This window comes from Pipistrellus hanaki (genome assembly GCF_964339955.1).
Source record: "Pipistrellus hanaki genome assembly, chromosome: 9".
Lineage (NCBI taxonomy): Eukaryota > Metazoa > Chordata > Mammalia > Chiroptera > Vespertilionidae > Pipistrellus > Pipistrellus hanaki.
The window spans coordinates 46,074,589-46,102,342 of record NC_140511.1 but is presented as its reverse complement, the minus strand read 5'-3'; the positions used below and the strand labels follow the sequence as shown (position 1 = coordinate 46,102,342).

Genomic DNA, 27,754 nt, shown 5'->3' with positions numbered 1-27,754 from the left:
TCTGGGTCCTGCCCTTGCACCTTGGGGCCCTTCCCGCCCAGAGATCCGTGTCGAGGCACAGGATGATTCCTGTCTCCCATGATCAACGGGGACCACACTAGCATATTCCGTAAGACATTCCCCCCGCCCCCCCCCGCCGAGAAAGCCAGGCAGGGAACCCCCAGGAGGAGGCAACCCGAACCGCCACCCAGTCCGAAATCTCTGCTGCCCAGCTTGTCTCTTCTTGCCCGAGCCTCCCGGGGTCTCTGAGACCCACTGTGTCGCCTGCCCTGGAGCCGCAGGGAGCCGGAGGCAGCTGGCGGGGACCCGGGGCCCAGGATCCGGGACTCGGAATCCGGGATCCGGGATCCGGATCCGGCTCTCGGTGCCCCAGCCCTCACAGGAGGCGGTGCTCGCCCCAGGCTCCGAGCGGGGCCGGGGGCGGGGCCTGACCGCGATGGGCGGAGCATGGGCGGGGCCTCAGCGCCGGGCCCGCCCCCTCCCCCGGCTGGTCCGCAGCCCCGCCCCGGCCCCTCCCTCCGGCCTGTGCGGCGGGTCCGGCGGCGGCGCCGGCGCGAGGACCCGCGGAGGCGAGGGACGTGGGGCGGCGCCGCGGGCAGGGCCGGGCGGACGGGCGCGGGCAGCGCGGGCAGCGCGGGCGGCGCCGCGGGCCCTCGGAGCGGCCGCAGACCGGGCCTCGGCCTCCCATCCCGCTCCGCCGCGGTGAGTGCGCCGGGCGGGCGTCCCCGGGGTGCGTCTGTGTCCCTGTCCGCCCGGGCCGGGGGCCGGGTCCGAGCGGCCGAGGGTGGGTCTGCGGGTGCGGGCACGGATGCTCTGCGAGGCTGCGGCCGCCTCTGTGCACGTGAGGCGTGTCCGTGCCCGCGGGAGCGGCGGGGGCATTCTCTGGGCTGTGCCTCTCACGTGAGGTCCGTGCTGGAGGGGGGCAGGCGCGGGCGGGCGGTGATGGTTCCTCCCTTGGAGAGGCGCGGGGTTTGGGAGCCAGTGTCTGCTGGCGGAGGGAGTGGGTTGCTGCGGATGGTGAGGGCTGCGGTGGCGGGGGGCGGGTGGGGGGTTGCTGAGTGGGACTCTGGAATCTTGTGGCCCAGCCTGTATGAAGGGTTCCTTTCTCCCTGGTGCCAACACTTCTACCCCTTGCTCCCCCTCACCCCACCCCTTCATCCTCCTCCGGCACCAAAAGCCCCGCCGGTCAGGATGGAGGACACTCTTTCCTCCCCTAGCCCTGCTCCCTGGACAGGAAGCCCCATCCGGAGGCTGTTTCTTGTAGGAAAGGACTCCCCCCACCCCCCTCTGGTTCCCTTGCAACCTGTGCCCTGCCTGGAGGACCCCAAGCCCCTCCCTGGTCTGGCCTCCTCCCCTCTCCACTTGGCTACAGCTCTTGGGCTGCAAACCTGCAGGGACAGATGGTTGCAGGTTGGAGGGGCAGGCTGCACCCCAGGGAGGTCATTCTGGCGGAAGGCAGCCCTGGGCTTGTTCCTGGTGTGTGTGTGTTGGGGGGAGGGTGGGGATAGGGGAGGGGGTCTCTCAGGTGGAGATTGACCCCAGGAGGAAGATGGGGTCTGGGAAGTTGGAACAGGTGTGGTCTTTTTCCCAGGCGCCCCTGCCCGCCTGTCCAGCTCACCAGGGCCCATTCATCGCTTAAGCAGGGCTCTGATTGACTGCGGAATTGGAATCAGAGCTGCAGGGCTGACAGGTGCCCTGCCTCTCTGGTCTTGCATGCCTCCAGTGACAGAGCGCTTACTCCCCTGTGCTGCGGGAAAGCTTCTCTAGGTTACGTGGAGGGCTTTTTCCTTGGAGCTTTGTTCGCTTACCTTGTCCGGTACCTTTGCTTTTGCCTCCCTGTCCGGTGAGAGGAGACTGCAGTGATTTAAACACGGCTCGCCTGTCACCGATGTATACTGGGCACCCTCTGTGTGTCAGGTGCCGCCGCCTCAGCCACTGAGGGGACAATGGCATTCTTGATGAGAGCAGAGCTTGAGCCAAGGCCCATAGTTGGGATGACAGCCTGTGTTCGGAAAGACAGAGCAAAACCATACGGCTGGGATAGGATGGAGTGCCGTGGGTTCCCTAAACTCGGCAAACATTATTTTGGAAGGGAGGTGGGGGCAATTGCAACCACCCTCTGACACATCTGGCCTTACCATGGAAACCAGCAATCACATCCTCAGGGTAGCACAAGATGGGGTTTACGCGCGTTGGCATATATTACAATCCGTAGGGACTTTTGGCTGGAAGGAGAATCTTGGGAATCTCAGATTTGGGGAACAAAAAGACCCCCGACTCCCCCCCACACACACATACACACACACACAGTTTACAAGTAAGGGGGGGATGGAGTAGGAACTTGCCCAATCTTACCTTGCATTTGTGAAATTAGCGTCCGTCAAGAACAGCTCCTGGATCGCCGGACCTTTTTCTAACCTATAAACATTTTAGAGGCAGAATCAAGGATCGTCATAGCTAGTATCCGAAGGGTGAACGAACCGAGAGGTCTCCTAGGGTTGGTGTGGTTCGATGGACGATGGTGCCCCCCCCCCCCCCCCCGCTTTTTTTTTTTTGAGATGAGAAACACAGCAGGAAGAGTAGGGGAAAATGAATTCAGCTTTAGGTGAGTCTCCACTCATTTCCCATGTAGACTTGTCCAAGATACAGTTGGGTATACAGGGCTGGGACTCAAAGTTTTCTGCACCGGAGATGAGGATCTGGGAGTCGTTAGTCAGTGGTTAGTAACTAAACCCTGGCAGAGGATGAGATTTCCCTGGCAGAATATGAAAGTGAGAGAAGGGCCCTAGAACAAGGCCCTGGGGAACGAGACATTTAAGGAATGGGCAGTGACCGAGCAACCAAGGAGCAAGTGGAGAACTCGAACGCAGTGGTCATGAAAGCGTCGGGTACGGCCTCTATCTACCCTTTTGAGTCTTGCTCTTTGGCCCATCTGGTCCTTGTTTCTTAATTTTTCATGCTGTTCCTTTGCTCAGCTTTCCCAATGTATCTATCCTACTCCTATTGGTCCCCCAAGCACCAGCTCAGATATCCCTTCCCCTGGAGGCCTGTTCTTTCTCCTTCACCTTCTTCTGACTTAGACTCCCTTCTCTTGGCTGCCACAGCAGTTCGGCTATGTCCATATCAGGACACTCATCACATTGTAGTTATGTATTTCCATGTCCATTTCTACACTTGTCTAAGAGCTGGGAAGGACAGGTAATATTTATCTTTCGGCTTTGCACCTCCAGTTCCAAGTGAAAGGGCCTGGTCCAGAGTATGCCCATCGAAGTTTGGTTGGAAGGTTGACCAGCTGATCGAATAGTTCATTCACCTACTCAGTCTGGCAATGGTGGGGGAGACGGTACTGCGAATTTCTTTACTTTCCTTCCTCGCCAACCTTATTGAATAGGATCCTTTGGCTTGGAGGACTTTACCCTCTCCTATGCTTCATCTGTTTTCAAAGACCATACGTGCAGCCATTTGACATTGTGCCGAGGCCTCAAATAATCAAATACACCTGGAGGCTAGTGCACAGGAATGAGTCATGTTAGGAAGCCAGTGAGCCTAGATGACCTTTTGCATCCACTTTTGAACAATGCCTCGGTTACCTATCTCCACTCACAGCTGTGTAAACCTGGGGCTCTCCTGGGGCTGCAGGAGGAAGTCATGGGGGAAATGAGACGCCGTTTGAGAGTTTGGAGAAACTGAAAAGCCTTGAAACACATCCTTTGCAGATGTCAGGGATCTGGTGGAGTCAGCAGCACTGGCTGTCTTCATTCGCTCACAGTCAACTTCCTCCTCGGCCCCTCGGATCTGGCTTCCTCTCCTCCGGCCCTTGGAAACCGCACGCTCTGAAGTTAATCACGGCTTCTCCTGGGCTTAAATCATGGGACCTTTCTCCAGCATTTCACAATGAGACCGTTTCCTTGTCCACGAAGCTTGATTCTCCCCTGGCCTTCGCAGTCTCCCTCTTTTTTTGCTTCTCCTCCTTCTCTGGCCACACCTCTTCCATTTCTTGCAGGCTTTGCTTCCTGGGCCTATCCCTTCAATGTTGAGGTTCCTCGGGATATAGTCACAGGCTCTCCTTTCTCGTCTCTGGGTGATGTCATCCACTTCCATGGCTTCAGGCACCATCCCAAACCTTTCTCTCCAGGCCAGACGCCTTTCCTACGCGCCAGCCTATCTCCAACTGCCAGCTGGGCCTCTCCCATAGGCACCTCCGAGTCATCTTATTAAACATGGAACTTCCCACCCTCTCATCCCAACTGCTCTTCTTCCAGAGTTTTCAAGCAAGAAAACTAGGTATCATCTCTAATTCTTCTCCCTCTATTCACATCAGATCATCTAGCAATCAAGTTCTATTGATTCCTCCCTATGAAATCCCCTTCTCTCAACCTTCTCTTTGCTACTCTGCTGGTCAATACCACTATCATCTCTCCTCTGGAAGTCTCTGAACTTCCCACTTGTTTTCCCTTCTAAACTATTTTCCATGCAGCAGTCAAAATTTTACTATTGTGGCTCTATCACTCTATACTCGAATATCCCAATTCCCCAAGAAATGTTTCCTTTGCTCTTTAGATAAAGCCTTAATCCCCTAGAAGGGAAGAGTAAAGTCTATACTCCTTCATTAGGCCAGCAGTGCATTGTGTGATCTACAATAGTTCCTGCCTACCAACCCGTCTTGTTTCTTAACTGTCCTCCCCTGTCCCAGTGTATGCTTCAGTTTCCTGAGACAGAGGCACCATGCTCTCTGTAACTCTCATTCATCCTGGCGATCTCAGCTTGAGCGACCCTTGCTTGCTTCAGGAGAATTTCCTTGTCCTCCAGCTTCCAGTATCCCTGACCCCAAGTCTAGGTTAGTGACCTCTGTGCGCCTGGAGCATTCTGTGCTTCCTCATCAGAGCCCTCACCACATTGCACTGCAGTGATCTATTTATTAGATTGTGGAATCCAGGAAGGCTGAGCTGCGACTATTTATCTTTGTATTCCCAGGCCTAGCAGAGTTGTTGAATGAATGCTGAATAGGAAATGAGATGCCTTTCGAACAGAGGGGGGCATAAGCATGCAGGATGACAAGAGGAAAGAGGCTGAAATCTCAGCTCTGCGTTCAAGGTCCTCCAGTGTCTGCTGTGATAAACAGTCCACTTAAACCATTGATTGTAGGGCCTTGGGGGCAGATCTGCAGGGCGCAGTGGGATGGGAGGGTGGAAGGAGAAATCTGGGAGAAGGACATTGAGTGATGCAGGCAAAGTTGTGGCCTCAGAGGCAGTGCCTATCAGGCAAGCCTGGGTGGGGAACTGAAGCAGGAAGGGGAAGGGAGGGAGGAGCTGTGAGACCTGGGATGTAGCCCAGTCCCCGCCCCTTTCTAACAGGCTGGGAGAGACCCTGGGGCTGGGACAGAGGCGGAGCCTGACATCAGCTGCCCAGTAGGCCACGCCTACTCTCCCCGCCCTCCCCTTCACCAGACTGAAGCTTCAGCTTGGCTCTGGCCTCCAGTTTCTTACACCAACCCTCAATCTGTCCTCCCTCCTGCTGTGTTGTCCTTGTATTAAGTTTCCAGATTCAGAACCCATCACTTCTAGAGAGAACCTCAGAATCCCAGTGTCCACACCAGGAGAGAGTGCTCTCAGCCATGCCCTTCCGAGCCTTCCCACGCCTACCCCCACTCAAACAGAAGGCACATGCAGCCTAACCTCTCTCTGGTCCCTCCTCAAGCCCAGAGAAGCCTCTGGACTGGCCCCACTGCATGCATGTAAACATTCGTTCATGGTGCAGGCACAGAGAGTGTTGACTTGCTCCTAGCCACTGCCTGTTGTGAAGGACTCCAGCTATCTTTCGCTTCTCTTCATGGCAAGATTTCTCTCATTAACTGTCTACATCAGCGGTGTTAATTTCGCCATCTCCACTCGTTCTTTAGTCAGCTAACATGGCTTCTGCCCCTGTCCACAATCAAATCTGGTGGACACTCTTCAGTCTTCATCTTATCTCGTCACTCCTTTCCCAATCGCTCTCTTCTCTTGATTCCCTTGGTCACAACTCCCCTGGTTTTCTTCCCTTTGTTCTGGGTTCTCCCTCACTTTCCACTCTCTCTAGGATTCAGTGGTTTGCAAACTCATTACTCAATAGCCAAATATCAGCAGTACAAAGATTGAAATTTCTTTGGAGAGCCGAAAACCGACTTCTGCGCATGGGCCACGAAGTTTCAATTGCACTGTACGTGCACGCCCGCATGTGGTATTTTGTGGAAGAGCCACACTCAAGGGGCCAAAGAGCCACATGTGGCTCGAGAGCTGCAGTTTGCCAACCACTAACCTAGATGGTCTCATCCATTCTCATTGCTTGTTGCTTTAAGTCAAATTAATAACCAGCACAGACTTCTCACTTGAGCACCTGTATTCTATTCCTTACTTGACATCTCTACCTGAATATTGCACAATCGCCTCAAACTTAACATATCTAAAAAGAATGTCCTGCCCTAGCCGGTTTGGCTCAGTGGATAGTGTCAGCCTGCGGGTCCCAGGTTCGATTCTGGCCAAGGGCACATGTCTGGGTTGCAGGCTTGATCCCCAGTAGGGAACATGCAGGAGGCAGCCAATCAATGATTCTCTCATCATTGATGTTTCTATCTCTCTCCCTTCCTCTCTAAAATCAATAAAAATATATTTCAAAAAATAAATAAAACATAATGTCCAGAATCACCTCCTCAGCTCCCACTTGCTCGAGGGAGAAAATGGGGTGGTGTGGGAGAGGTGGGTGTTATTATTGGCATTCCTTTCCCCTCTCACATCGAATCCATAATGATGTTCTTTTGATTCAACCTCAAGAGTATTTACGAAATCAATCCACCTTCTTATCTATAGCTCTGCTAATAACCAACATCTTATAAGTACTGGGGTAGACTCCTAACTGGTCTCCCTTCTCCTACTTCTCTTCAATCCTCATAGCTGCCAAAGGAGCTTTTTAATGTATTTCTATTTTATTCTAAATTGTATCATTTCTCACCCAAATTAGGAGAAAATTCAGATTCTTAACATCAAGGTCCTTCCTGATAACCACATGGTCCTTTCCATTTCTCAGTGAGCCCTCTGTCTAAGAACTTTCATTCATGCTGTTCCTTTAGCCAGAATGACTTCCCTCTCTCACTCTCTCATGCTCCCACCTTTATCCCGACCATTTTCCTCCCATCTTTCAGAGATCTGCTTAAAAGTCACCTGAGAGGCCTTCCCTGATCACCAACAAGAAAAGTGTTCTCCATAGCATCCTTTTCTTTATAGCATGCCCCTCTCCCAATTTGTAATTATTTGTTTATTTACTTTAAAAATACCTGTCACGCCGAGACCGGTTTGGCTCAATGGATAGAGCATCGGCTTGGGGACTGACGGGTCCCAGGTTCGATTCCGGTCAAGGGCATGTACCTTGGTTGCGGGCATATCCCCAGTAGGGGGTGTGCAAGAGGAAGCTGATCGATAATTCTCTTTCATCGATGTTTCTAACTCTCTCTCTCTCTCCCTTCCTCTCTGTACAAAATCAATAAAAAATATAAAAAAATGAAATAAAATAAAATAAAATAAAAATATCTGTCACCACCTCTCTATCACAAGGATAGTGACTATAGTGACTATATCTGATTTGTTTTATCAGTCTGGTTTGTTTATCTGTACAAAGTAGGCACTTAATAAATATTTGTTGAATTATTGAATTCAATAAATATAGATTGATCCTATGTTAGGCTCTGTGCTATTATACAATAACATTATAGTATGGCACAAGGGCTAAGATGGAGGAAATAGAGCGTGCAGTGGGACACAAAGGTGGAAGCACCTTACCCAGACTTCAGGAAATCAGGGAAGGCCTTCTGGAGGAAGTGACATCTACATAGTGACTGGAAAGACGATTGGGAGTCAGTCAGGCAAAGGGGAGCTTGGAAGAGGATCTTAGGCAGAAGGAATAGAATGTGTGACTGCCCGGTAGTAAAAGAGAAGAAGGAATTTTCCAGGAACAGAAAGGACAGTGTTACTAATTGTGGAATGAGGTGTGGGCAAAGCTAAGCCATGTTGGCAAATTTAAAAGTTTGGACTTTGTCCTCTGGACAATGCATAACTGTTGAAGGAAGTTAAATAGGAAGTTAGTGACAAGATGGAATCTATGTTGTAGAAGCCTCATTCTAACTGTGAGGGGGGTGGGCGAGAAGCATAAGTGAAGAGACAAGGCTACCAGTTAGAAGGCTGTGCTGCATCTCAGGAGAGAATTGGTGGTGATCTGATGGGGGCAGTAGCTGTGTGGTTGAAGAAAAGGGGATAAGATATTTAGGAGGCAGAATCCACAGACCTACCTACTGATTGGATGTGGGAAAGAATGCACCTGGGCAGTTGTGCTGAGAGGAGGGTCAGAGGTAGGAGGGGCTGTAGGTAGTCAGAGGAGAGACACTCCATCAGGAAGGTCTCCTGGAGGAGGATTTGAGGGAGACAGAGGAGAGAAAGGATGAACATCTCAGTGAGAGTGGGCATCCGGGTACCATGCACGTGACGAGCACTATTGCAAGTCTCAGAATAACCATGTGAAGTAGGGATTGTTATTTCCATAATTGCAAATTAGGAAACGGAGGCTCAGAGATGTTTTATGAATTATACAAGGGCACATAGCTGGTAAGAGTCTGAGCTGGGTTTGACCCCAACTTAACCCTAAGTCTGTGCTCTTAACCATGGGTTACTCGGCCCACCTCTTTCACCTTGCTCCCTGAGATCTGCCTGTGTTGCCCCTGGCAGGGAAGAAATGGGGCTAGTTCTCTGCAGGGCATTTGAGTGGTGAGGATCAGGTGGGGGAGGGAGTGCTGACTTCCCTGGTGCTGACCATTTCTCCATACACAGGCTGGTGTGAGTGGCGGGAGCCATCTGTGGGCACCATGGCGAAGAGGCAGGACAGCCCTGGCCCGGAGGTCCAGCCCATGGACAAGCAGTTCCTGGTGTGCAGCATCTGCCTGGATCGGTACCGGTGCCCCAAGGTCCTGCCTTGCCTGCATACCTTCTGTGAGAGGTGAGGAGGGGTGTGTCCAGGGAGGGAGGAAGGCCTTGCCGGGCTCCCTGAGAGGGGAGGGACATGTGTAAACCTGTACGATGTGAGGGAGATTGGTGTGCCCATGCAGGGAAGCAGGTGAACCCCACCCTGCAGGAGATGAGGTTTGATGCAAGCACCCATGGGAGGACCAGGAGCTCCTAACACTGGGCCACGGTTCCTGCCCAGAATAGGGCTTTTCTGCTCCCAAGCCCCAAGGCAGCCTTCCACGGCATCAGAGAAATCAGATGGAGCTGACACTCTCAACCAGCCCTGGCACCAGAGGACTTTATGACCAGTGGGCGGATGTTTGAAGCTAGGCCTGACCCTGTTGTCCTGGAGCACCGAGGGAAAGGCAACCCCTTCCAGCCTCTAGGCTTCTATCCATCAGTCATTCATTCAACAAACATTCACTAGCATGTAACAAGCAGCTACACTTGTATGCAGTGACAAACAAAGGCAGAGATCTCTCTGTTCTTAAAGAGCTTACAGGATAGCCCTGGCCAGGTAGCTCAGTTGGTTAGAGCATCGACCCAATATGCTAAGGTTGTGGGTTTGATCCCGGGTCAGGGCACATATAAGAATCAACCAAGGGAGATCAACAGGCTTATTAGAAGGATGAACTAAGGCAGTGTTTTTCAACCTTTTTTGGGCAAAGGCACACTTGTTTCATGAAAAAAATCACGAGGCACACCACCATTAGAAAATGTTAAAAAATTTAACTCTGTGCCTATATTGACTATATATAAAGTAATTCTCTTGAATAGGAATCAAATAAACACAAAGAAAGTATTTTATAATTATTATGAAATATTAAGTAAACAAAATAGTGAAAAATTATAAAATTCTTGTCTTGTCTGCACCTACGGCACACCAGGCAACATCTCACGGCACACTAGTGTGCCACGGAACAGCGGTTGAAAAACGCTGAACTAAGGTATCTACCATGGTTATTTTTGTAATCTGGTCAGTTAATAAACTGAGTTCTTCAAAATTGGGGGGGTGGGGGAGGAGAATCAACCAAGGAATGCATACATAAATGAAACAATAAATCGATGTTTTTCTCTCTCTCCCATCCTTTCTCTCTAAAATAAAATAAAATTAAAAAAAAAATTTTTTTAAAGAACTCATAATATAGTGACGGAGAAAGTAATCAAATAATCATATAGCCAGGCAACAGGTAAATGTAATATTGCACCCTTAATCAGAGCTGCAAATAAAGTGTAAACTATGAGAGCTGAGCATATGGGATTTTATAGTTTGGAAAATCAGGGAAGGCATCCTTGAGGTGCAGTCTGGAGGCTGAGCAGGAGTTAACTAATGAAAGGAGTGGTAAGAGCATTGCAGGCAGAAGGAAGAACATGGGAATGAGGGACTGTGTCAGGTCAGTGGGCCTCGAGGAGGCCTGGCCAGGCAGGATTGAGAGTGGCATGGGATGGAGCTGGAGAGGAAGGTTGAGGCCACACCACGTGGAACTTTGTGGGCCTGTTAGGGAATGTTGCCCATGAAGCCTTTGCAGGGTTTTAAACATGATCACATCTGTATTTGGACAATGTTCTCTCTCCGGCCCTCCTCCCTCATCGCTCTGTCTTGAGTGGCCTGGTCTCTGGGTCTTCTCACCATTGTGTCCACCCATGCCTTCACTGAAACCTGGCTCAGCCCCGGGGACTCTGCGTCCCTTCCAGCCCTGCTCTTTCAGATTTCAGCTCTACTGCGCCCTCCCCTTTATCAGCTGGACACAGACTCTGCCCTCCTGCCCTTTCCAAGTTCTTCCGTCAATTTGAATGACTTTATGATCCATTTATGCCTCTGGGTTCTTGTCTGTTTCTCTGGGATGTCCTCCATGCCACCTTGGTCATACTCATGACCAAGAACGTGCTGCACATTGCCATCCCCCAGAATAATACCTCTTCTTCTGTGGTCATAAACTCCACTGTCCCACTCCTGCTCCCATTGCCCTCCTCCCACTACACCAGCTTTCACTGGTTATAGACATCCAGCCCCTTCGACAGCTCCCTCCTGGCCTGCCTTTCTTTCCACCCATCCTGGATCCCATGGCTGTCCATCTGACTGTCCGCCACCGTCCACTCACATCTTCATTCTTCTCTAAATCCACGTGGCAGAAGCTCATTGCTGGGTCAGTAAGATGTCTCTGTACCCTCTCCTACGCCCAGATCACTGAACGCTCCTGGAGAAAATCAATGCCTGAGAAATTATAATAATAGCTGCTATGTATTGATTATTTACTATTTGCAAGGGACTGGCATGTATTGATTTACTTAATCTTTACAATAGATACTTGATTATCCCCATTTTGGAGAAACTAGGGTTTAGAGTCATTAAGCAATTAAGAAATGTTTCCACAATTAGTAGTCAAGGTCTGAATTCAGGTTTGACTGCAGACCCTTCAGTCTTTTTGTTTTGATTGATGTAAACTTGACATACAATATCCTGTAGTTTCAGGTATATATCATAGTGGTTCAATATTTATATACCTTACAAATGATCTGTATAATAAATCTTGTTACTATCTGTCACCATACAAAGTTATTACAATATTATTGACTGTATTCCCTATACTTTACATCCCCAAGACTTATTTTACAACTGGAAGTTTGTACCTTTTAATGTCCTTCACCTGTTTCATTCCCCCTTTAACCCCTTCACGCTCTAGTAACTACCAGTTTATTTTCTGCGTCTGTGAGTGTATTTCTGTTTTGTTCAGGTGTTTTAGATTCCACATGTAAGTGAATTATATGGTATTTGTCTTTCTCTGCCTTATTTCACGTAGCATAATACCCTCAAAGTCCATCCATGCTTTTGCAAATGTCAAGATTTAATTCTTTTTAAAAATATATGTTTTTATTTCAGAGAGAAGAAGGGAGAGGGAGAGAGAGATAGAAACATAAATGATGAGAGAGAATCATTAATTGGCTACCTCCTTCACATCCCCTACTGGGAATCAAACCTGCAACCTAGGCATGTACCCTGACCAGGAATCAACCGTGACCTCCTGGTTCAGAGGTTGATGATCAACCATTGAGCCACACTTATTTATTTATTTATTTATTTTTAAATTACTTTATTGATTAAGGAATCACATATTTGTTCTCATCCCCCCCATTTCCATCCCAAACCCCTTCCCACGCATGCTCCCACTCCCACTGGTTATGTCTAACCAGTTGTCCATGTTCACTGGTTAGACATATGCATGCAACAAGTCCTTTGGTTGATCTCTCTCCCTTATCCCCACCCTCCCTTACCTTCCTTCTGAGGCCCGACAGTCTGATCGATGCTGTTCTTGTTCATCAGTCTATGTTGTTCATCATTTCCCCTAGATGAGTGAGCTCATGTGATACTAGAAATACACTTGTAAGAACTGAAAATGAGACAAGCAATAATGGTTATGTTGAGAGGCAAATGAATCAGTCTATAGTGAATTTTGAGACTTTTAAAAAATATATATATTTTATTGATTTTTTACAGAGAGGAAGGGAGAGAGAGAGAGAGCTAGAAACGTCGATGAGAGAGAAACATCGACCAGCTGCCTCTTGCACACCCCCTACCGGGGATGTGCCCGCAACCAATGTACATGCTCTTGACCGGAATCGAACCTGGGACCTTTCAGTCCGCAGACCGACGCTCTACCACTGAGCCAAACCGGCTTCGGCAGAGACTTTTTTTTTTTCTTCTTCTTTTTTTTTTAATATATTTTTATTGATTTTTTAAAATCAATCTTTATTGTTCATATTATTACAAAAGTTCCTCATTTTTTCCCCCCTCCACCAGGTTCCCACCCCACCCTCTGCCCTTTCCCCACCCCCCATTGTCCTCATCCATAGGTGCACAGTTTATGTTCAGTCTCTTCCCTCATCCACCACTCCCCTTTTCCCCGAGAATTGTCAGTCCACTCCCCTCCCTTATCTCTGATTCTATTATAATCAACAGTTAATATTGTTCATCAGGTGAGACTTTTTTTTTTAAAATAAATAAATGGATGTTGAATTTTGTCAGATGCTTTTTCTTCATTATATTGGCATATAATTGACATATGATTTTTATTGTTTTGTTAATGTGATGTATCACATTGATTGATTTGCTGATGTTGAGCCATCCTTGCATCCCTAGAATAAATTTACTTGATCACGATGTATGATCTTTTAATGTATTTTTGAATTTGGTTTGCTAATATTTTGTTGAGAATTTTGCATCTACTAGTATATTCATCAGGGATATTGGCCTGTAATTTTCTTTTTGTGTGTGGCTTCTGTCTGGTTTTAGTATCAGTGTATAGCTGGCTCATAAAATGAGTTTGGAAGCTTTTCTTCTTCTTTCATTATTTTTGGAATAATTTGAGAAAGATGGATATTAACTCTTCTTTAAATCTTTGGTAGAACGCACATGTGAAGCCATCTGGTTTTGGGCTTTTTTTTTGGGGGGGGGGGTGTAAATTGCTAACTCAAATTATTACTTGTAATCAGTCTATTCAGATTTTATATTTCTTCATGATTTGCCTTTGAAGGCTGTGTGTATTTAGGAATTTATGCATTTTTTCTAGATTTTCCCAATTTGTTGGAGTATAATTATTTATAGTATTCTGTAGAGTCTTCACTCTTATGTTCTAGTGGGAAATGAAAGACAATAAGCAAGCAAATAATCAAACAGGTGGGTCACAGCTTGTGCTGAGTGTTTTGCAGGAAATAAGCAGGGAGTAAATGGGGTGGGTGGGCCAGCGGCTATTCTACATAGAGTCTTCAGGAAAGGCTTAGTTGAGAAGGTGATATTTGACCTAATACCTGAGGATGAGTTCCAAGCAATGGGAAAATCTCTGCATTGTGCCATGCAGGGCCTTAGGGAAGGAGTAAACTGGCATGTTCAGAGACCAGAAAAGAAGCCAGGGGGGCTGAGTGAGGAGGAAAGTGAGATGAAATGAGGCACAAAAGAGTCAGGACAGTTATGGGGTAGCTTGGCAGTTGTAGGAAAGTGTTTGGACTTTATTATAATTGCAGTGGAATACCCTTGGAGGATTTATTTTAGCAGGGAGATAATGTGAAGTAAACTAGATTTTTAAAAGCTCACTCTGGCTGCTGTGCTGAGAATAGATTACAGAGAAGTAACAGTGGAAACAAGAATCCAGTTAGGAAGCTGTTGTAAGTCAGGTATGCTCAACAAAGGAAGGAGGCCGTGATGAGTTCGAAGGTATTTTGCAGGAGAGACACCAGAGTCCATGAGCTGGGAGGGGAACCACAGGGGAACAGAGCAGAATGGTAGAAATGCAGATTGTAGAGTTGATGCAGTGATGAGTGATGCGATAAGGGTGGTGGTGGGAGCAGGGGAGTGGACTGCTGAGGTGAAGTGGAAGGAAAGATCGCTGGGGTGAGGAGATCAAGGAACTAAGAAATCTTGATAGTGGATGAGTCACCTGGTGGATGTCAGAGCCACTGGAACTGATGGGAGGAGACTGTGTGTGTGTGTGGGGGGTGGGGGGGGGAGGGCGAGGGTGTGGGGTGTGGTATGGGTCAAGAGTTAACAGAGGAAGAGAGTAAGCCAGACCCAAAGAATGTAGTGACCGGGGAAGCAACCATTAAGTTAGCAGAGACAATAAAAGGAGGGGTGGTGTAGACAGAAGGCTTGAGCTTTCAAGGAGCTAAAGAATAGTTTAGAAATGTTTCATCTGGGGGTGGGGAGGACTCAACCCCACCTTCTGGCCCTAAGGAATGTGGAGTATGAGACAAAAAAACAACTCTCTGCTTGAGAGGACTGCAGGGGAAACGAGGTCACAAATAAGTTAATTTGTGTGAAGCACTTAGAACCGTGCCTGGCGCGTACTGTTTGTTAAGTAAATAAATTAATTAGTTCAGATGTAGAGGTGTAGAGAACATTAACAGAAGAGACCGAAGATATATGGGAAGTTTGCAGCATGCAGATATTCCCTCCACAGACTTGTGGTCTGGTCAGTCTGTAAGCGTCCTCTCCTCCACCCTTCAGTGACTAATCGCAGCTCCCCCGTTCTCCTGAATCCTCTCTCTCCTTCACACGCAGCAGCTGATCTTGCCTGAGGCAAGTTAGGCACCAGCTCCTTAACTTTGCTCCTGTGCTCAAATACATCTACCTCTCTTCCCTCCTCCAGTCAGAGGAGGTGGTTCATTCCTCTTCAGACCAATCCGAGCCATTTCCGCATCCCTGGACTCTTCTAGCCTCTTCCGTCTCTCCTTCTCTCCTGGCTCCTCCATGTATACACATGCTCAAGGCTCCCATCACAAACAGATAAGAACTGTTCCTGCCTCTGTCCCCATAGCTGTCATTCAGTCCCTCAACCCCCTTCTTCCTCAAACCTCCCCCTGTTCACTCTACAACTGGCAACAGTCGAGTTTTTGCTTCCCCTACCACTCTGGTGTCTCTGTTTTACTTACAGACAAAGTACTCTCACATTTGCCAAACTTGTTGGCCATTTCTCGGTCCTTAATGTTCCCTGAGTCCTCAGCTACTTGGACACTGATGACTACTCCTTCCCTCCTGGAACTGCGCTGAGTACTTTGCTGCTCTGTCACCGGCTCTGCCCATGGCTCTTTGTCCCCCTCATGGGTGCTCTGCCCTCCTCTTACCCCCGCCAACCCCTTCTTGGCTGATTGTATCCTCTCCCAGGGCCACAGAGGCCATGTACATGTTGACAGCACCCTCCTCTATATCTCTAACCTGTCTTCTCCCCAGCTCTCTGCGGGTCCCCTCTACCTGGATGTCCCCTGTTATGGTGAACTTCCTTAGAAACCACTCCTCTTCCTGTGAATGCCGCCACTATCCACTCAGTGCTCTAGGCTAGCGTTTTTCAACCGCTGTTCCGCGGCACACTACTGTGCCGCGAGATGTTGCCTGGTGTGCCGTAGGTGCAGACAAGACAAGAATTTTATAATTTTTCACTATTTTGTTTACTTAATATTTCATAATAAAGTAATTATAAAATACTTTCTTTGTGTTTATTTGATTCCTATTCAAGAGAATTACTTTATATATAGTCAATATAGGCACAGAGTTAAATTTTTTAACATTTTCTAATGGTGGTGTGCCTCGTGATTTTTTTCATGAAACAAGTGTGCCTTTGCCCAAAAAAGGTTGAAAAACACTGCTCTAGGCTAGGAACCTGGGAGTCAACCAAGATTCATCTCCCACCTCCCCTTTCTAATCAGACAGTGCCTCCTATTAGCTACACTTCTTAAATGCTTCTCAAATTTATTCCACCTTAGTCTACATTGCTTCTGCCTAAACCCAGGTCTTCTCATCTCTTGCCTAAACGATTGCAAGAGAATGTTTGCCTTGTTTTTGGATCCAGGCTCCAGTGTTCACTAGCTTTGTTTCCTTGGTCTGCTCACCCTTTCAGAGTCTATATACATAAACAAAATATAAAGTACAGCGCCTGGCACATGGTGCTTAATAAATGGCAATTGGATGATGATGATGTTAAAAACCCCTTGTCTGCTGTCTCTTCACATTCTCTTTTGACCTCCACCAAGAGGCAGTGAAGAGGAGCTTGATACAATGGAAACCTGGCTGTCCCATGCTCCGGGGGCTCCCTTTGGCTGTTGCAATGACTTCTTAGCTCCTTGGTGTGTGGCCCATAAGGCCCTCCATAAACTGGCCCCTGTCTCTCTCCAGACTCCCATTACCATTCCTTGTCTTGGATTTGGCCTCCAGCCACATCAAGCTGTTTATAATTCCCTACCCACACTGTGCTGTTTCTGGATGCCTTCTGTGTCTGGAACACCCTCCCTCCTCCCCCTGCACCTTCCTTTGGTCAGGCTAACATTATTTAAGCATGAAGATGGAGCTTACGTCACCTCTTCAGAAGCCTTTCCTGGCTCCCCTCTCCACCCACCCCAGGCCAGGTGCCCCTCAGTGCATTTCCTTATCAGTGCATCTACGATATTCCTTTTATTAATGATAAATAGTAGTCTACAATGTATAGCATTCTCTGTGAGTTAGGCAAATACTCAGAGCCTATAAGATGTAGTGCTTTCTGTGAGTTAGGCATAGAAGCCCTTTACATTTAATCCTCCCCACCTTGTGAAGTCTGTACTGTCTCCATCTTACAAAGGAAGAATCCCTGGCTCATCCACGTTAAGTAACTTGTCAGGGGTCACAGTTTAATAGATGATTGACCTGGGATTGAACCCCGGGCAGCCTAGCTCCAGGGTCCACACCCTTAATCATTACACTGCTTACTTCTGTAGACTCTCTATTTCAGAACTTCTGTAAACACTCCTCGGTAGACTCGAAGTATTTTAGAGGTATGCACTGTGCTTTATCTTTATATCCCCAGAGCTTGGCACAAATTCGACAAGAGTAGGCAGTCCGTAAATGTTTAATTAAAGTAAGGGCACATTTTTTCTATGCCAAGGGTTTGTAAACACCTCTGAAAGGTGAACCAGTGTGTGTGCACACGGTGAGGAATGCGGATATGTCAGCTCTGCTGAGAGGTCAGGGATGTGTTTCTACGCAGTCGTGAGAGAGGAGATGGGGCCTTTTATACCTGCTGGCAGGACAAGATGTGTGCGCCAACCAGAGAGGTTTCCCAATGCAGTGCGGTGGCACCCCTGTGAGGAGAGGCATCGGCACCCAGGGAAAGTGCGAGGAGGAGTGTACTGATGCTGCCCCACCCCCTCTTTCCCTCTCTGGCCAGATGCCTCCAGAACTATATCCCTGCCCAGAGCCTGACGCTGTCCTGTCCAGTGTGCCGGCAGACGTCCATCCTCCCCGAGCAGGGCGTCTCCGCGCTGCAGAACAACTTCTTCATCAGCAGCCTCATGGAGGCCATGCAGCAGGCACCCGACGGGGCCCACGACCCGGAGGACCCCCACCCCCTCAGCGCAGTGGCTGGCCGCCCCCTCTCCTGCCCCAACCATGAAGGCAAGGTGGGCCCAAGCAGGCCCAGTGAGGCCAGGACTTGGGGTGGAGGGGAGGGGAAGAGGCTGGGGGAGGGGGCCGAGTGGCTGTGGGTGAGAGGTGCTTCTCGGAATAAGTGGCCCAGGTGTAGGGGGCACACCTGGAAGGGGAGGGGCCAGGAGGGCGGGTGGGGGCGGGGCGGGGCAGAGAAGTCCGGCGCCTAAACGTTGCCTAACTGGAGTCTTTGTGCTGCCAGACGATGGAGTTTTACTGTGAGGCCTGTGAGACGGCCATGTGCGGCGAGTGCCGCGCAGGGGAGCACCGGGAGCACGGCACGGTGCTGCTGCGGGACGTGGTGGAGCAGCACAAGGCCGCCCTGCAGCGCCAGCTGGAGGCGGTGCGCGGCCGGTAGGCGCTGGTGGGGACCTGGGCTGGTGGGGCCGTCAGAGATGGTGTTTCGGCGGGGGCAGAGGAGGGACCCAGGGCAGGGTGCAGATCAAACTGTGAGAGAGCAGGGGATCTCCTGGACGGTAGGGGATCTGGACGGCAGCAGTAGGGAGAAGGGATGGTCTGGTAAGGACGCCTCAAGCCACCCCAGTATGAGTTGTTTCCCTCCCCAGGCTGCCACAGCTGTCCGCGGCGATCGCCTTGGTGGGGGGCATCAGCCAGCAGCTGCAGGAGCGCAAGGCAGAGGCCCTGGCCCAGATCAGCGCCGCCTTCGAGGACTTGGAGCAAGCACTGCAGCAGCGCAAGCAGGCGCTGGTCAATGACCTGGAGGCCATCTGTGGGGCGAAGCAGAAGGTGCATTTGTTCACCCTTCCCTGCTTTATTGCTCCCCATGATTCTCTGCTTCCCACACTTGCACACCCCCTTTCCCTAGTCAACAGTTCCTGCCTCCTGGCATGGCCCCGCAGGTGCTGTGGGCATCTGTGACCGACCCTTGTCCACCCTCCCTCGCTTGTCTTCCTTTCACACCATCGTGCTGCCCGTTCACCAGAAATCACAGAGACCCGCCTCTGCGCCCCTGTTCTCACCCACCCCACCCCTGATCCCTCAGGTGCTGCAGAGCCAGCTGGACACACTGCGCCAGGGCCAGGAACACATCGGCAGCAGCTGCAGCTTCGCGGAGCAGGCCCTGCGCCTGGGCTCGGCCCCGGAGGTGTTGCTGGTCCGCAAGCACATGCGCGAGCGCCTGGCGGCCTTGGCGGCGCAGGCCTTCCCGGAGCGGCCGCACGAGAACGCGCAGCTGGAACTGGTCCTGGAGGTGGACGGGCTTCGGCGATCGGTGCTCAACCTGGGCGCGCTGCTCACCACGAGCGCCACGGCGCACGAGACGGTGGCCACGGGCGAGGGCCTGCGCCAGGCGCTGGTGGGCCAGGCGGCCTCGCTCACCGTCACGACCAAAGACAAGGACGGGCGGCTGGTGCGCACCGGCAGCGCCGAGCTGCGGGCGGAGCTCACGGCGCCGGACGGCACGCGCCTGCCCGTGCCCGTGGTGGACCACAAGAACGGCACGTACGAGCTGGTGTACACGGCGCGCGCCGAGGGCGAGCTGCTGCTCTCCGTGCTGCTCTACGGCCAGCCGGTGCGCGGCAGCCCCTTCCGCGTGCGCGCCCTGCGGCCCGGGGACCTGCCGCCTTCCCCCGACGACGTCAAGCGCCGCGTCAAGTCCCCCGGCGGCCCCGGCAGCCACGTACGCCAGAAGGCGGTGCGGAGGCCCAGCTCCATGTACAGCACCAGCGGCAAACGGAAGGACAACCCCATCGAGGACGAGCTGGTGTTCCGAGTCGGTACTGACGGCCGGGGGCGGGGCCGGCCGGGGGCGGGGCCAGGCGGGGGCGGGGCCAGGCAGGAGGCTGCGCGCAGAGGGCAGGGAGTTTCAAAATGACCTGCAAGTGAATTAAATTCTTTTGTGTTCCCTCCCATCTCCTTTCCATAGGCAGCCGTGGAAGGGAGAAAGGCGAATTCACCAATTTACAGGGAGTGTCCGCAGCTAGCAGTGGCCGCATAGTGGTAGCAGACAGCAACAACCAGTGTATTCAGGTGAGCGCCTGTCCCGCTCCCACATCTCCGAAATACAGGCCCTTCAGCTACAGCCTCCTCAAACCAACCAACCAACCAACCAACCAACAAAAAACAGTGTATAGAATATAGATCTACTCCTGAAAGATGTACAATAATCGAAGCTTTACTTAAAAAAAAGGTTTGCATATAGTACCATTTCTTAAAGAGCAAGAAATCACAGCACCGCCCTTCATTCACCCACTTGTAACCTCACCCCCGCTAGCCACAGGATCACCACGCTCACAGTTAGGCACCAGGGTTCACTGTGCTGGCACTTTCTACCTCCCAGGCCATGGTTCAGCCCAGACCAGCTCCTGGACCTTAAAGGTCAGCTCATTCTTCCTTCTCCTCTGTCTCCTCATGAGCCTCCACCTGGCTGGCTGACTTTCTCCTCTCTTCACCACCACGTGGTCAGGATGCTGGCTCTGCCCTTCCCTGCTGTGTCCCAACATACCTTCCTGGCTCAAGAATGTATCTTGTCTGCACCAGTCTCTGCAAACATCCGGTGGACCAAACAGTCAAATGGGGTTAACTTGTGAAAATGGGGTGTCTTCAGTGGCCAGACTACAGTGCACGCTCACAGGTGGTCCTCTCATTCCCTCCCTCACACACCGGATTAAAGCATCTGCCACACAAATAGACGCGGCCTTTGCTGCACATCAAGCTCTTTAAAGCCAGAAAAATGTGGTTTTCTCTTTTTATTCCTTGTAGTAAACCCAGAGCCCTGTGTGGTAGACACAGCGGAGCAGTTAAAAGCCCGGGCTCTGAAACCAGACACCTGGGCTTGAATCCTAGCTCTGCCACTTACTGGCAAGTCATGTGACCTCTCTCAGCTTCAGTTAACTCATGTGTACAATTAGGAAAAGAATACCTCAGAGGGTCGCTGGAAGCATTAAACGGCATAACGTACTCTGCCTGACACCTAGTGAGTGAGCCTTCTCATGTTGGTTAAAAATATCACCAGTCCAGGTGGCGGCTGTCAACAAAAGCCAGGAGGTGGGGAGTGCTGGAGGGGATTGTACAGGGAGCTGGAAGGATTCCCAAAGGAGCTGGAGGTAGATTACTCTTAGGAGCCAAGAAGCTGAGGTCACACCGAGTTTATGCTGTGTGGGATTGTTTGTGACTATCCTGAGCTTCAGTTCGCGGAAACACTTTATCAGGGAGCAAAGCTGTTCCCTGAAGATCCTTACTTCGCAACGCCTGTAAACTTACACTTCTCCCTGACCCAGCCGGAGCGCCCCCTCACAGGTCCAGCTCTGCCAAAGGCCTGTCGCTTCAGTGTCAGATCCCACCTGGCTCCTGCGTCCCACCTGCCAGGCTGCAAGTGCCCCGAGCTCTTCCGTGACCATTTTCGCGGTCCTTTATTTCCAGCCAGCCTCTATTCCCGCCCTCTTCCTAGGAGCGGAGGAATGGAGAGGCCCGGTTCAGCACAGGGAGGTATTTGGACGCAGCCTGGATAGTGAAGAGGAGATGGGCGTGGGGGTGGTGCTGAGGCCCTACTCAGTCACTTCCTCTGCCCTCCAACTCTCTCCCTGCTCCTCCTGCCAGGGATGCTTTCTGGCACAAATGCTGAGATTTGGGAAACCTTCCCTCCTGTGCGTTCACATGAGTGCTCACATGCAGAGTGACCTGTGCCAATCTGTCTCTCTGATGAGTTGGGCTTGTCCACTGTTTCGGGGTGTGGGGGATTGAGAGGTGGGGCCTGACGTAGTCCCCTCCCTTCCAAACACTTACTGGTCCTCTAGCGGTCTCCCTTGCTCCCACTCCAACCTGCACTCCAGCTTCCCAGTTGCTAGGAACCTGACTTGGATTCCAAAGCCGAGTTTCTGCTTCTCTTACTCTGGGCCCTCAGGCCTGGTATGGGCTGAGCTCCCAGATGGACTGTGACCTGTACCCCTCCGTTCATGAGAATTGGGCTCCGCGTGAACTTTTCCTCTTTTGGACCCACGTATGGTGGAGGCTGAGTGAAGAATTCAATTTGCATATTTGGTTTGACAATTTGAGTAACTTGTCTTAGTCCAGGAATGTTATCAGCTCATTTCCTTCAGACAGAATATTAATCACATTCTCCTCTGAGCTCCTCAACCTTTTGCTATAAACACTTTCAGACTTTACCAGAACCACCGACTTGTTTAATTTTGTCTTAGTCTCTTTCCCCTACTAGGCTCAGGTCCCGAAGTTACTTAGTGCTACTGTGATATAGCAGGGAGATGTTAAAGACCACACTAGGGCACCAGCAGATCCCAGAGATGTTCAGGAAGCAAACATGGCAGGTTTTGATGAGCTATCAGACATCAAGGGAGAGGGAGGGCTCGGGAACGGCAGGGTTTGGTGCATTGGGTCCGTGGTGTCGCCATGCAGGAGCTGGTCTAGGTATAAGTTGATGAATTCCCTTTTGCACGTGTTGAGTCTGAGATTGCTGAGTGTCATTCCAGTGGAGGTGTCTGGCTGCGATCTGAGATTGAGCTGGGGAATTCATTCATTTGTTGAATGTCTGTTATGTGCCAGTTGCTTTACTTACAAATGCAGCAGCAAAGAACAGACACAGCTCCTGCCCCACTTTGAACTTTCTTAGAAGGGGACAAAGATATTTAGTTACAGAAGTGATGGTTGTTATGACGAGAACTATAAAGCATATATCACAGAGACCTAACTGTAGGTGTATACATTGATTCAGGGGTTGGAGTTGGTCGTTGAAGGCTTCTCTGAAGAAGTGACCTGGAAATTCTGAGAATTGAAAGATGAATAGGAGTTGGCCAGGTGTGAGGGATGGGATAGGATAGGACAGGAAGAGTAAGATGTCCCCCACACCCCACAAGCCTCTGAGTTTTGAGCTGGAAGTTGAGCTTCTCAGACTGGAGAAGGCACATGTATAATCTCACTGCTGGTCTGGGAGAACCTTGTAGTCTCTCTCACATCAGCTCTCCAGTCTGTGGTCCTTCCCTTCTCATGCTAGCAAGTGCTATCCCACTGCAGGGGTCTACAGCAGAAGGGGTGAGGGCATCATAGAAGGTCTACATTAGGAGGGAGTGATGTCTCTTGGTGGGACCAGTTCAAACGGCCCTGCAGGCCTGAGAGACGGGGATGGGGTAGGACAGGGGCCCAGTCCACTAAGGAGGGAGCAGGTCTGGATAAATTAAGGCCAAGGCCCAGAACTTGAGTTAGCCAAGGCTGCTCCTGGCTCGGATACCTCTTATGTCCCCAGAGCCTATAACAAAGCAGTGTGTGGGACTTACGCAGTGAGCCGTGAGCAACGTCTTGGCTGCAAAGGAGGAGAAGCAGGGAAGGCTTAGCTGTAGAGGGAAGGAGCATTAAAGGAGGTCAAGGAGGTAGAAGAGCGAGAGAGGTTGAAAGGTTCACTCTGGCCAGGTAGGTTGCCTGGTCAGCCCCATAGCCTGGAAGGGCTAATCCCGGTCCATCTCCCTCACCTCCCTCCTTTCCTTGTCTGCTACCAAGTTTGTTGAATCTACCTCTACGGTATATGTCTCTTGAGTCCATCTGCTGCCCTCGAGCAGTGCCCTGGCCCAAGCCATCATCATTTCACACCTGGACTGCCGCAGCAGCCTCTGATGCTTGGCCAGCATCCAGTCTTGACTCCTCCCTGAAACCAGAGTGCTCTTCCTTACAAACTCCCAGGTGTTTTTCCCAAACACTACCAAACAGTTCTCTAATTCCAGTGGACATTGGCCATGTTTTCTATGAATTTAATTCCGTTCTGACACTGTGTACGGGGAGGTAAAGGGCTCAGTCCCATAAGGCTGCCCCACGCAGACACCAGTTGCAAGTCAGGCTGTCACCTGGGCATTGGCCGACCTGCTATAAATTGGAAGGTCCCACAGCCCCCTCTTCGGGTTCGATTAGTTAGATAGGCTCACAGAACTCAGAGAAACATTTGCTTGGGTTTACCAGCTTACTGTAAAGGATCTGATCAAGGACACAGATGAGCGGCTAGATGAAGAGGTCCAGAGGGCAAGGTCCAGAAGAGTCCCTAGTGCAGGCACTTCTCTCTCTGTGGAACTGGGGTGCTCCATCCTTTCGGCACCAACCCATAAGCTCATCAAATCTTGTTCAGGAGTTTTTATAGAGCTTCATTTGTGTGCGCACACACGCACAACCCTTCCCAGAGGTTGGATAGGCTGTAACTTCCAATCCTTTAATCATTTGGTCTTTCTAATGACCAGCTTCATCCTGAGGCTATATGGGTCCCCCCCCTCCCCTGCCAAGTCAGTGCAGTTGCCTAAGCTCAAAAAGGGCCCCTTATGAATGACAAAAGGCAATCCTATCAGGAAATTCCCAGGCTTTGAGGAGCTCTGTGATAGGCACTGGGGGACAAAGACCAAACGAATGTCTTATTATACCACAAAAGCAAATCTCATCCTGTCACTCCCCACAAATTTTCGGTGAATCCCCATTACATCAAGGATAACACCTGACCTCTGTTGTACACGATGAGCAGGGCCCATGCTGGACTCTGTGCCTTTTATACACTGTCCAGTCTGCTTAAATGTCTTGTCTCCTGCTTCTTTACTGACCAACTTTGGTTCACCTGTCAGCATCCATTCTGGTTGTTAGCTCAGATATCCTCCTCTGCAGCCCTTCCTGATCACTCCTTCAACCCTTTTATATTCCTACAGTCCCATTCACACCTCTACTGCATGCCCACTAGGTCTGCGGACATGTCTGATTCTTCTCTGTGCCCTGACATGGTGTCATTAGTCCTTGCTGAATGACTGAATGAATGGGGGTCTCCTCCCTCAGGATCCTGCTCCCTTTCCTTTGTGCCCACAGTCTCTCCCCTCCTTCCCCTCCCTCCCTTGATCCTGTGCTCCAGGTTTTCTCCAACGAAGGCCAGTTCAAGTTCCGCTTTGGGGTCCGAGGGCGCTCGCCTGGACAGCTGCAACGCCCCACAGGTGTGGCCGTGGACACCAATGGAGACATTATCGTTGCAGACTATGACAACCGTTGGGTCAGCATCTTCTCCCCTGAGGGCAAGTTCAAGGTAAGAAACTTATTATCACTACACTTTGCACCCCAGGTGATCAGCTGAAGTGACTCTCCTAGTGTCCCCTGGTGGTTGGGCCAGGATTGGTCCATCCCCAGCCCAGGATTCTGCTTTGGTGCCAGGATGGGTGTGTTCTCCGGACCAGGCAGGATAAAGACCCTAATGCTCATCTCCTTCCAGACCAAGATTGGAGCTGGCCGCCTCATGGGCCCCAAGGGGGTGGCTGTAGACCGTAACGGACATATCATTGTGGTCGACAACAAGTCTTGCTGTGTCTTCACCTTCCAACCCAATGGAAAGCTGGTTGGCCGTTTTGGGGGCCGTGGAGCCACTGACCGCCACTTCGCAGGTATGAGGAGACAAGTCAGACATCTATTCTGATATCCCAGTCCCAGAGAACCAGGGGATCCCAACTTGAAAGACCCCTCCTCTGTGTCTTGGCCCTAGAGAACCCCCTCCCTTCATTGGGCCTTAGCACCGTCATCCCAGAGACCCCCACCCCTCTCTTAACACCCCAGCTTCATCATCACAGGTATTCTTCCCCACCCCGGTGTCCCAGCTACTGCCTTAGAGACCACTTTATATTTTCAGGGCCCCATTTTGTGGCTGTGAACAACAAGAATGAGATTGTAGTGACGGATTTCCATAACCATTCAGTGAAGGTCAGTGTCTTCCCTTCCCTCCCCCTGCCCCCAGATCTTTCATTTGTGCTGTAAACATTCATGGCAGTGCTACTTGGACCCAGGCACTATGTTAGAAGCAATGGGGATGCAGTCATGAATCAAGCAAATACTTTCCTGTCTTCTTAGTTATAGTCTAGTAGAGGAGAGAAGAGTTAACTGGCATGTGACAATTTGATGTCATACGTTCTGTGATAAGGAAGTGTAGGGAAATGTGAGGGCATAGCAGGAGCATTGGCTCAGATGAGAGAGAATTGCCTAAAGCAAGAGTGGGAGTTAACCAGAAGGTAGAGAAGGAGAGGAGGATTTGAGGCAAAGGGGACCAGAGGAGCTGAGAACTGGACGTGGGAACCCTGAGGCATGTTCAAGAAACTACAGGTAGTTCAGACTGGATTTGCAGGGATGAGTCTTGTGTGGCCTTTGAGGAGCATGATCTCTTCCTAAGAGTTCCGGGAGTCGCTGAGGATTGCAGACAGGTGGGGTGATACAATCCTGTGTGTCTGAGAAAGATCGCTCTGGTTGGGGCAGGACTAGAGGCAGGAAGATCTGTCTTTGCAACAATCTAGATAAGGACCATTGCTGTGGAGATATATATATTATATATCTTACAGACTTGGGGTAGAATCAATGATTGTGTCAATTCACTGGCTGTCGAGCAGAGGAAACGATGCAGTCGACAGTGACTCATGGCCAAATGGATGTTGCCAGTCCCTGAAAGAGAAGTGAGAACTGCTCTCCTGGGAAATGGACTGTTAGATGTGATAGGTCTGAGGGGCATCAGCTGGAGATGTCCAGTGCAGTGGGGTGCATGGATGGGAAGGCTGAAAAGAACGGAGCTGTAGCTGCAGACCTGGGGGTCCTCAGGCCTGGAGCTTCCCCCACCCTCCTCCTCCAAGACCCTGCCCTCGGTCTGAGGCCAGGTCCCCAGTCCCCAGCCTTCCTCCTGCCAGGTGTACAGTGCCGACGGGGAGTTCCTCTTCAAGTTCGGCTCCCACGGAGAGGGCAACGGGCAGTTCAATGCTCCCACGGGAGTGGCCGTGGACTCCAACGGGAACATCATCGTGGCTGACTGGGGCAACAGCCGCATCCAGGTGAGTGAGGCCCAGGGACGGCGCGAAGGTGAGGTTTCCCGCTGCTCCCCACGCACACACTCCCTCCCCCCAGCATGCCCCTCACCAGCCTGATCTCAGCTCTCCCTCGTTCTCCACCCGTTCCCCAGGTATTCGACAGCTCTGGCTCCTTCCTGTCCTACATCAACACGTCTGCAGAGCCACTGTACGGCCCACAGGGCCTGGCACTGACCTCGGACGGCCACGTGGTGGTGGCCGATGCCGGCAACCACTGCTTCAAGGCCTATCGCTACCTCCAGTAGCTGCGCAGGGGCCCTGCCCGGCTCATGGAGGGACGGACATAGGGGTGATTGGACAGGCGTGTCTGGCCCGCAGCTGGGCCAGACCTGGCAGCACTGAATGTGGGCTGTGGGCGTGGGTGCGCCCGGTGCCCTCCCTCCCCCCGTCTCCCACCCCCACGGTTGCACTTTATTTATTCGGTTCTTGCTTTGGTGACTGGGTGGGCCTGGACTGTGGTTCCCAGGACGTGTGCAGAGCTTCACCCTCCCCCCTTTACACACCTCCCCCGCCCCCTCAGTCTGCTCCCAACCCCAGCCTGGGGCCAGAACAGCCTCTTCCTGCAGGGCGGAAGTCCCTCTGGTTGTCTCCCTACCACCCATACACACTGACAGAGACCCCCGTATTAAATAAATGTGTTCGCCACGTGGTTTTGTTGCTTTCTTGTGGGGTGAGGCTGTGAGGGGATGGGATGGGATGGCGGGCCTAGCTCTGGACTAAAAAGTAGGCACGCAGGCAGGCAGGGCACCCAGATTCCTAAATGGGTCCTGGTGTTTTGAAGCTTCAGGAGGGAAGAGCAAGGGAGGGTGAACCCCGGGAGCCTGAGCCACCTGCCAAATCCCCATCCCAGGCCCTGCAGCTTCTGCAGAAACAGTGTCCTGTGTCTCCCTGCCCTGGTGCTGAGAGGAGCCTGGGAAAATGGCCCCTGCCCTGAACACAGCCAGCGCCTACAGAAAGAACAGTCGGGTACA

The 27,754-nt window shown here is 51.1% G+C and overlaps 1 protein-coding gene across 2 annotated transcripts; it reads left to right on the top strand.

The window, feature by feature from the left end:
• The first annotated feature begins 568 nt into the window (after nt 1-568).
• TRIM3 (tripartite motif containing 3) lies at nt 569-27,432 on the top strand. Of its 2 annotated transcripts, XM_084894481.1 has the most exons (12): nt 569-702; nt 8,850-9,015; nt 17,708-17,939; nt 18,167-18,318; nt 18,531-18,711; nt 18,968-19,700; nt 19,850-19,953; nt 24,806-24,973; nt 25,157-25,325; nt 25,568-25,638; nt 26,607-26,747; nt 26,876-27,432. In XM_084894481.1, the coding sequence occupies exons 2-12, from the start codon at nt 8,885-8,887 to the stop codon at nt 27,026-27,028; spliced, it is 2,235 nt and encodes a 744-aa protein (XP_084750607.1). In that variant the 5' UTR covers nt 569-702; nt 8,850-8,884; the 3' UTR covers nt 27,029-27,432. The 2 variants fall into 2 exon arrangements, with proteins under 2 accessions (XP_084750607.1, XP_084750608.1); XM_084894482.1 differs by lacking the exons at nt 569-702; nt 8,850-9,015 and having other exon boundaries at nt 17,708-17,934.
• The last annotated feature ends 322 nt before the right edge of the window (nt 27,433-27,754 follow it).

Excerpts from the sequence above, each read along its gene's own strand:
- TRIM3 (XM_084894481.1), top strand. The coding sequence starts at position 8,885 with ATGGCGAAGAGGCAGGACAGCCCTGGCCCGGAGGTCCAGCCCATGGAC. Across the intron at positions 19,954-24,805 it reads GCAACAACCAGTGTATTCAG|GTTTTCTCCAACGAAGGCCA; the intron begins GTGAGCGCCTGT and ends CCTGTGCTCCAG. Across the intron at positions 25,326-25,567 it reads CACTGACCGCCACTTCGCAG|GGCCCCATTTTGTGGCTGTG; the intron begins GTATGAGGAGAC and ends TTATATTTTCAG.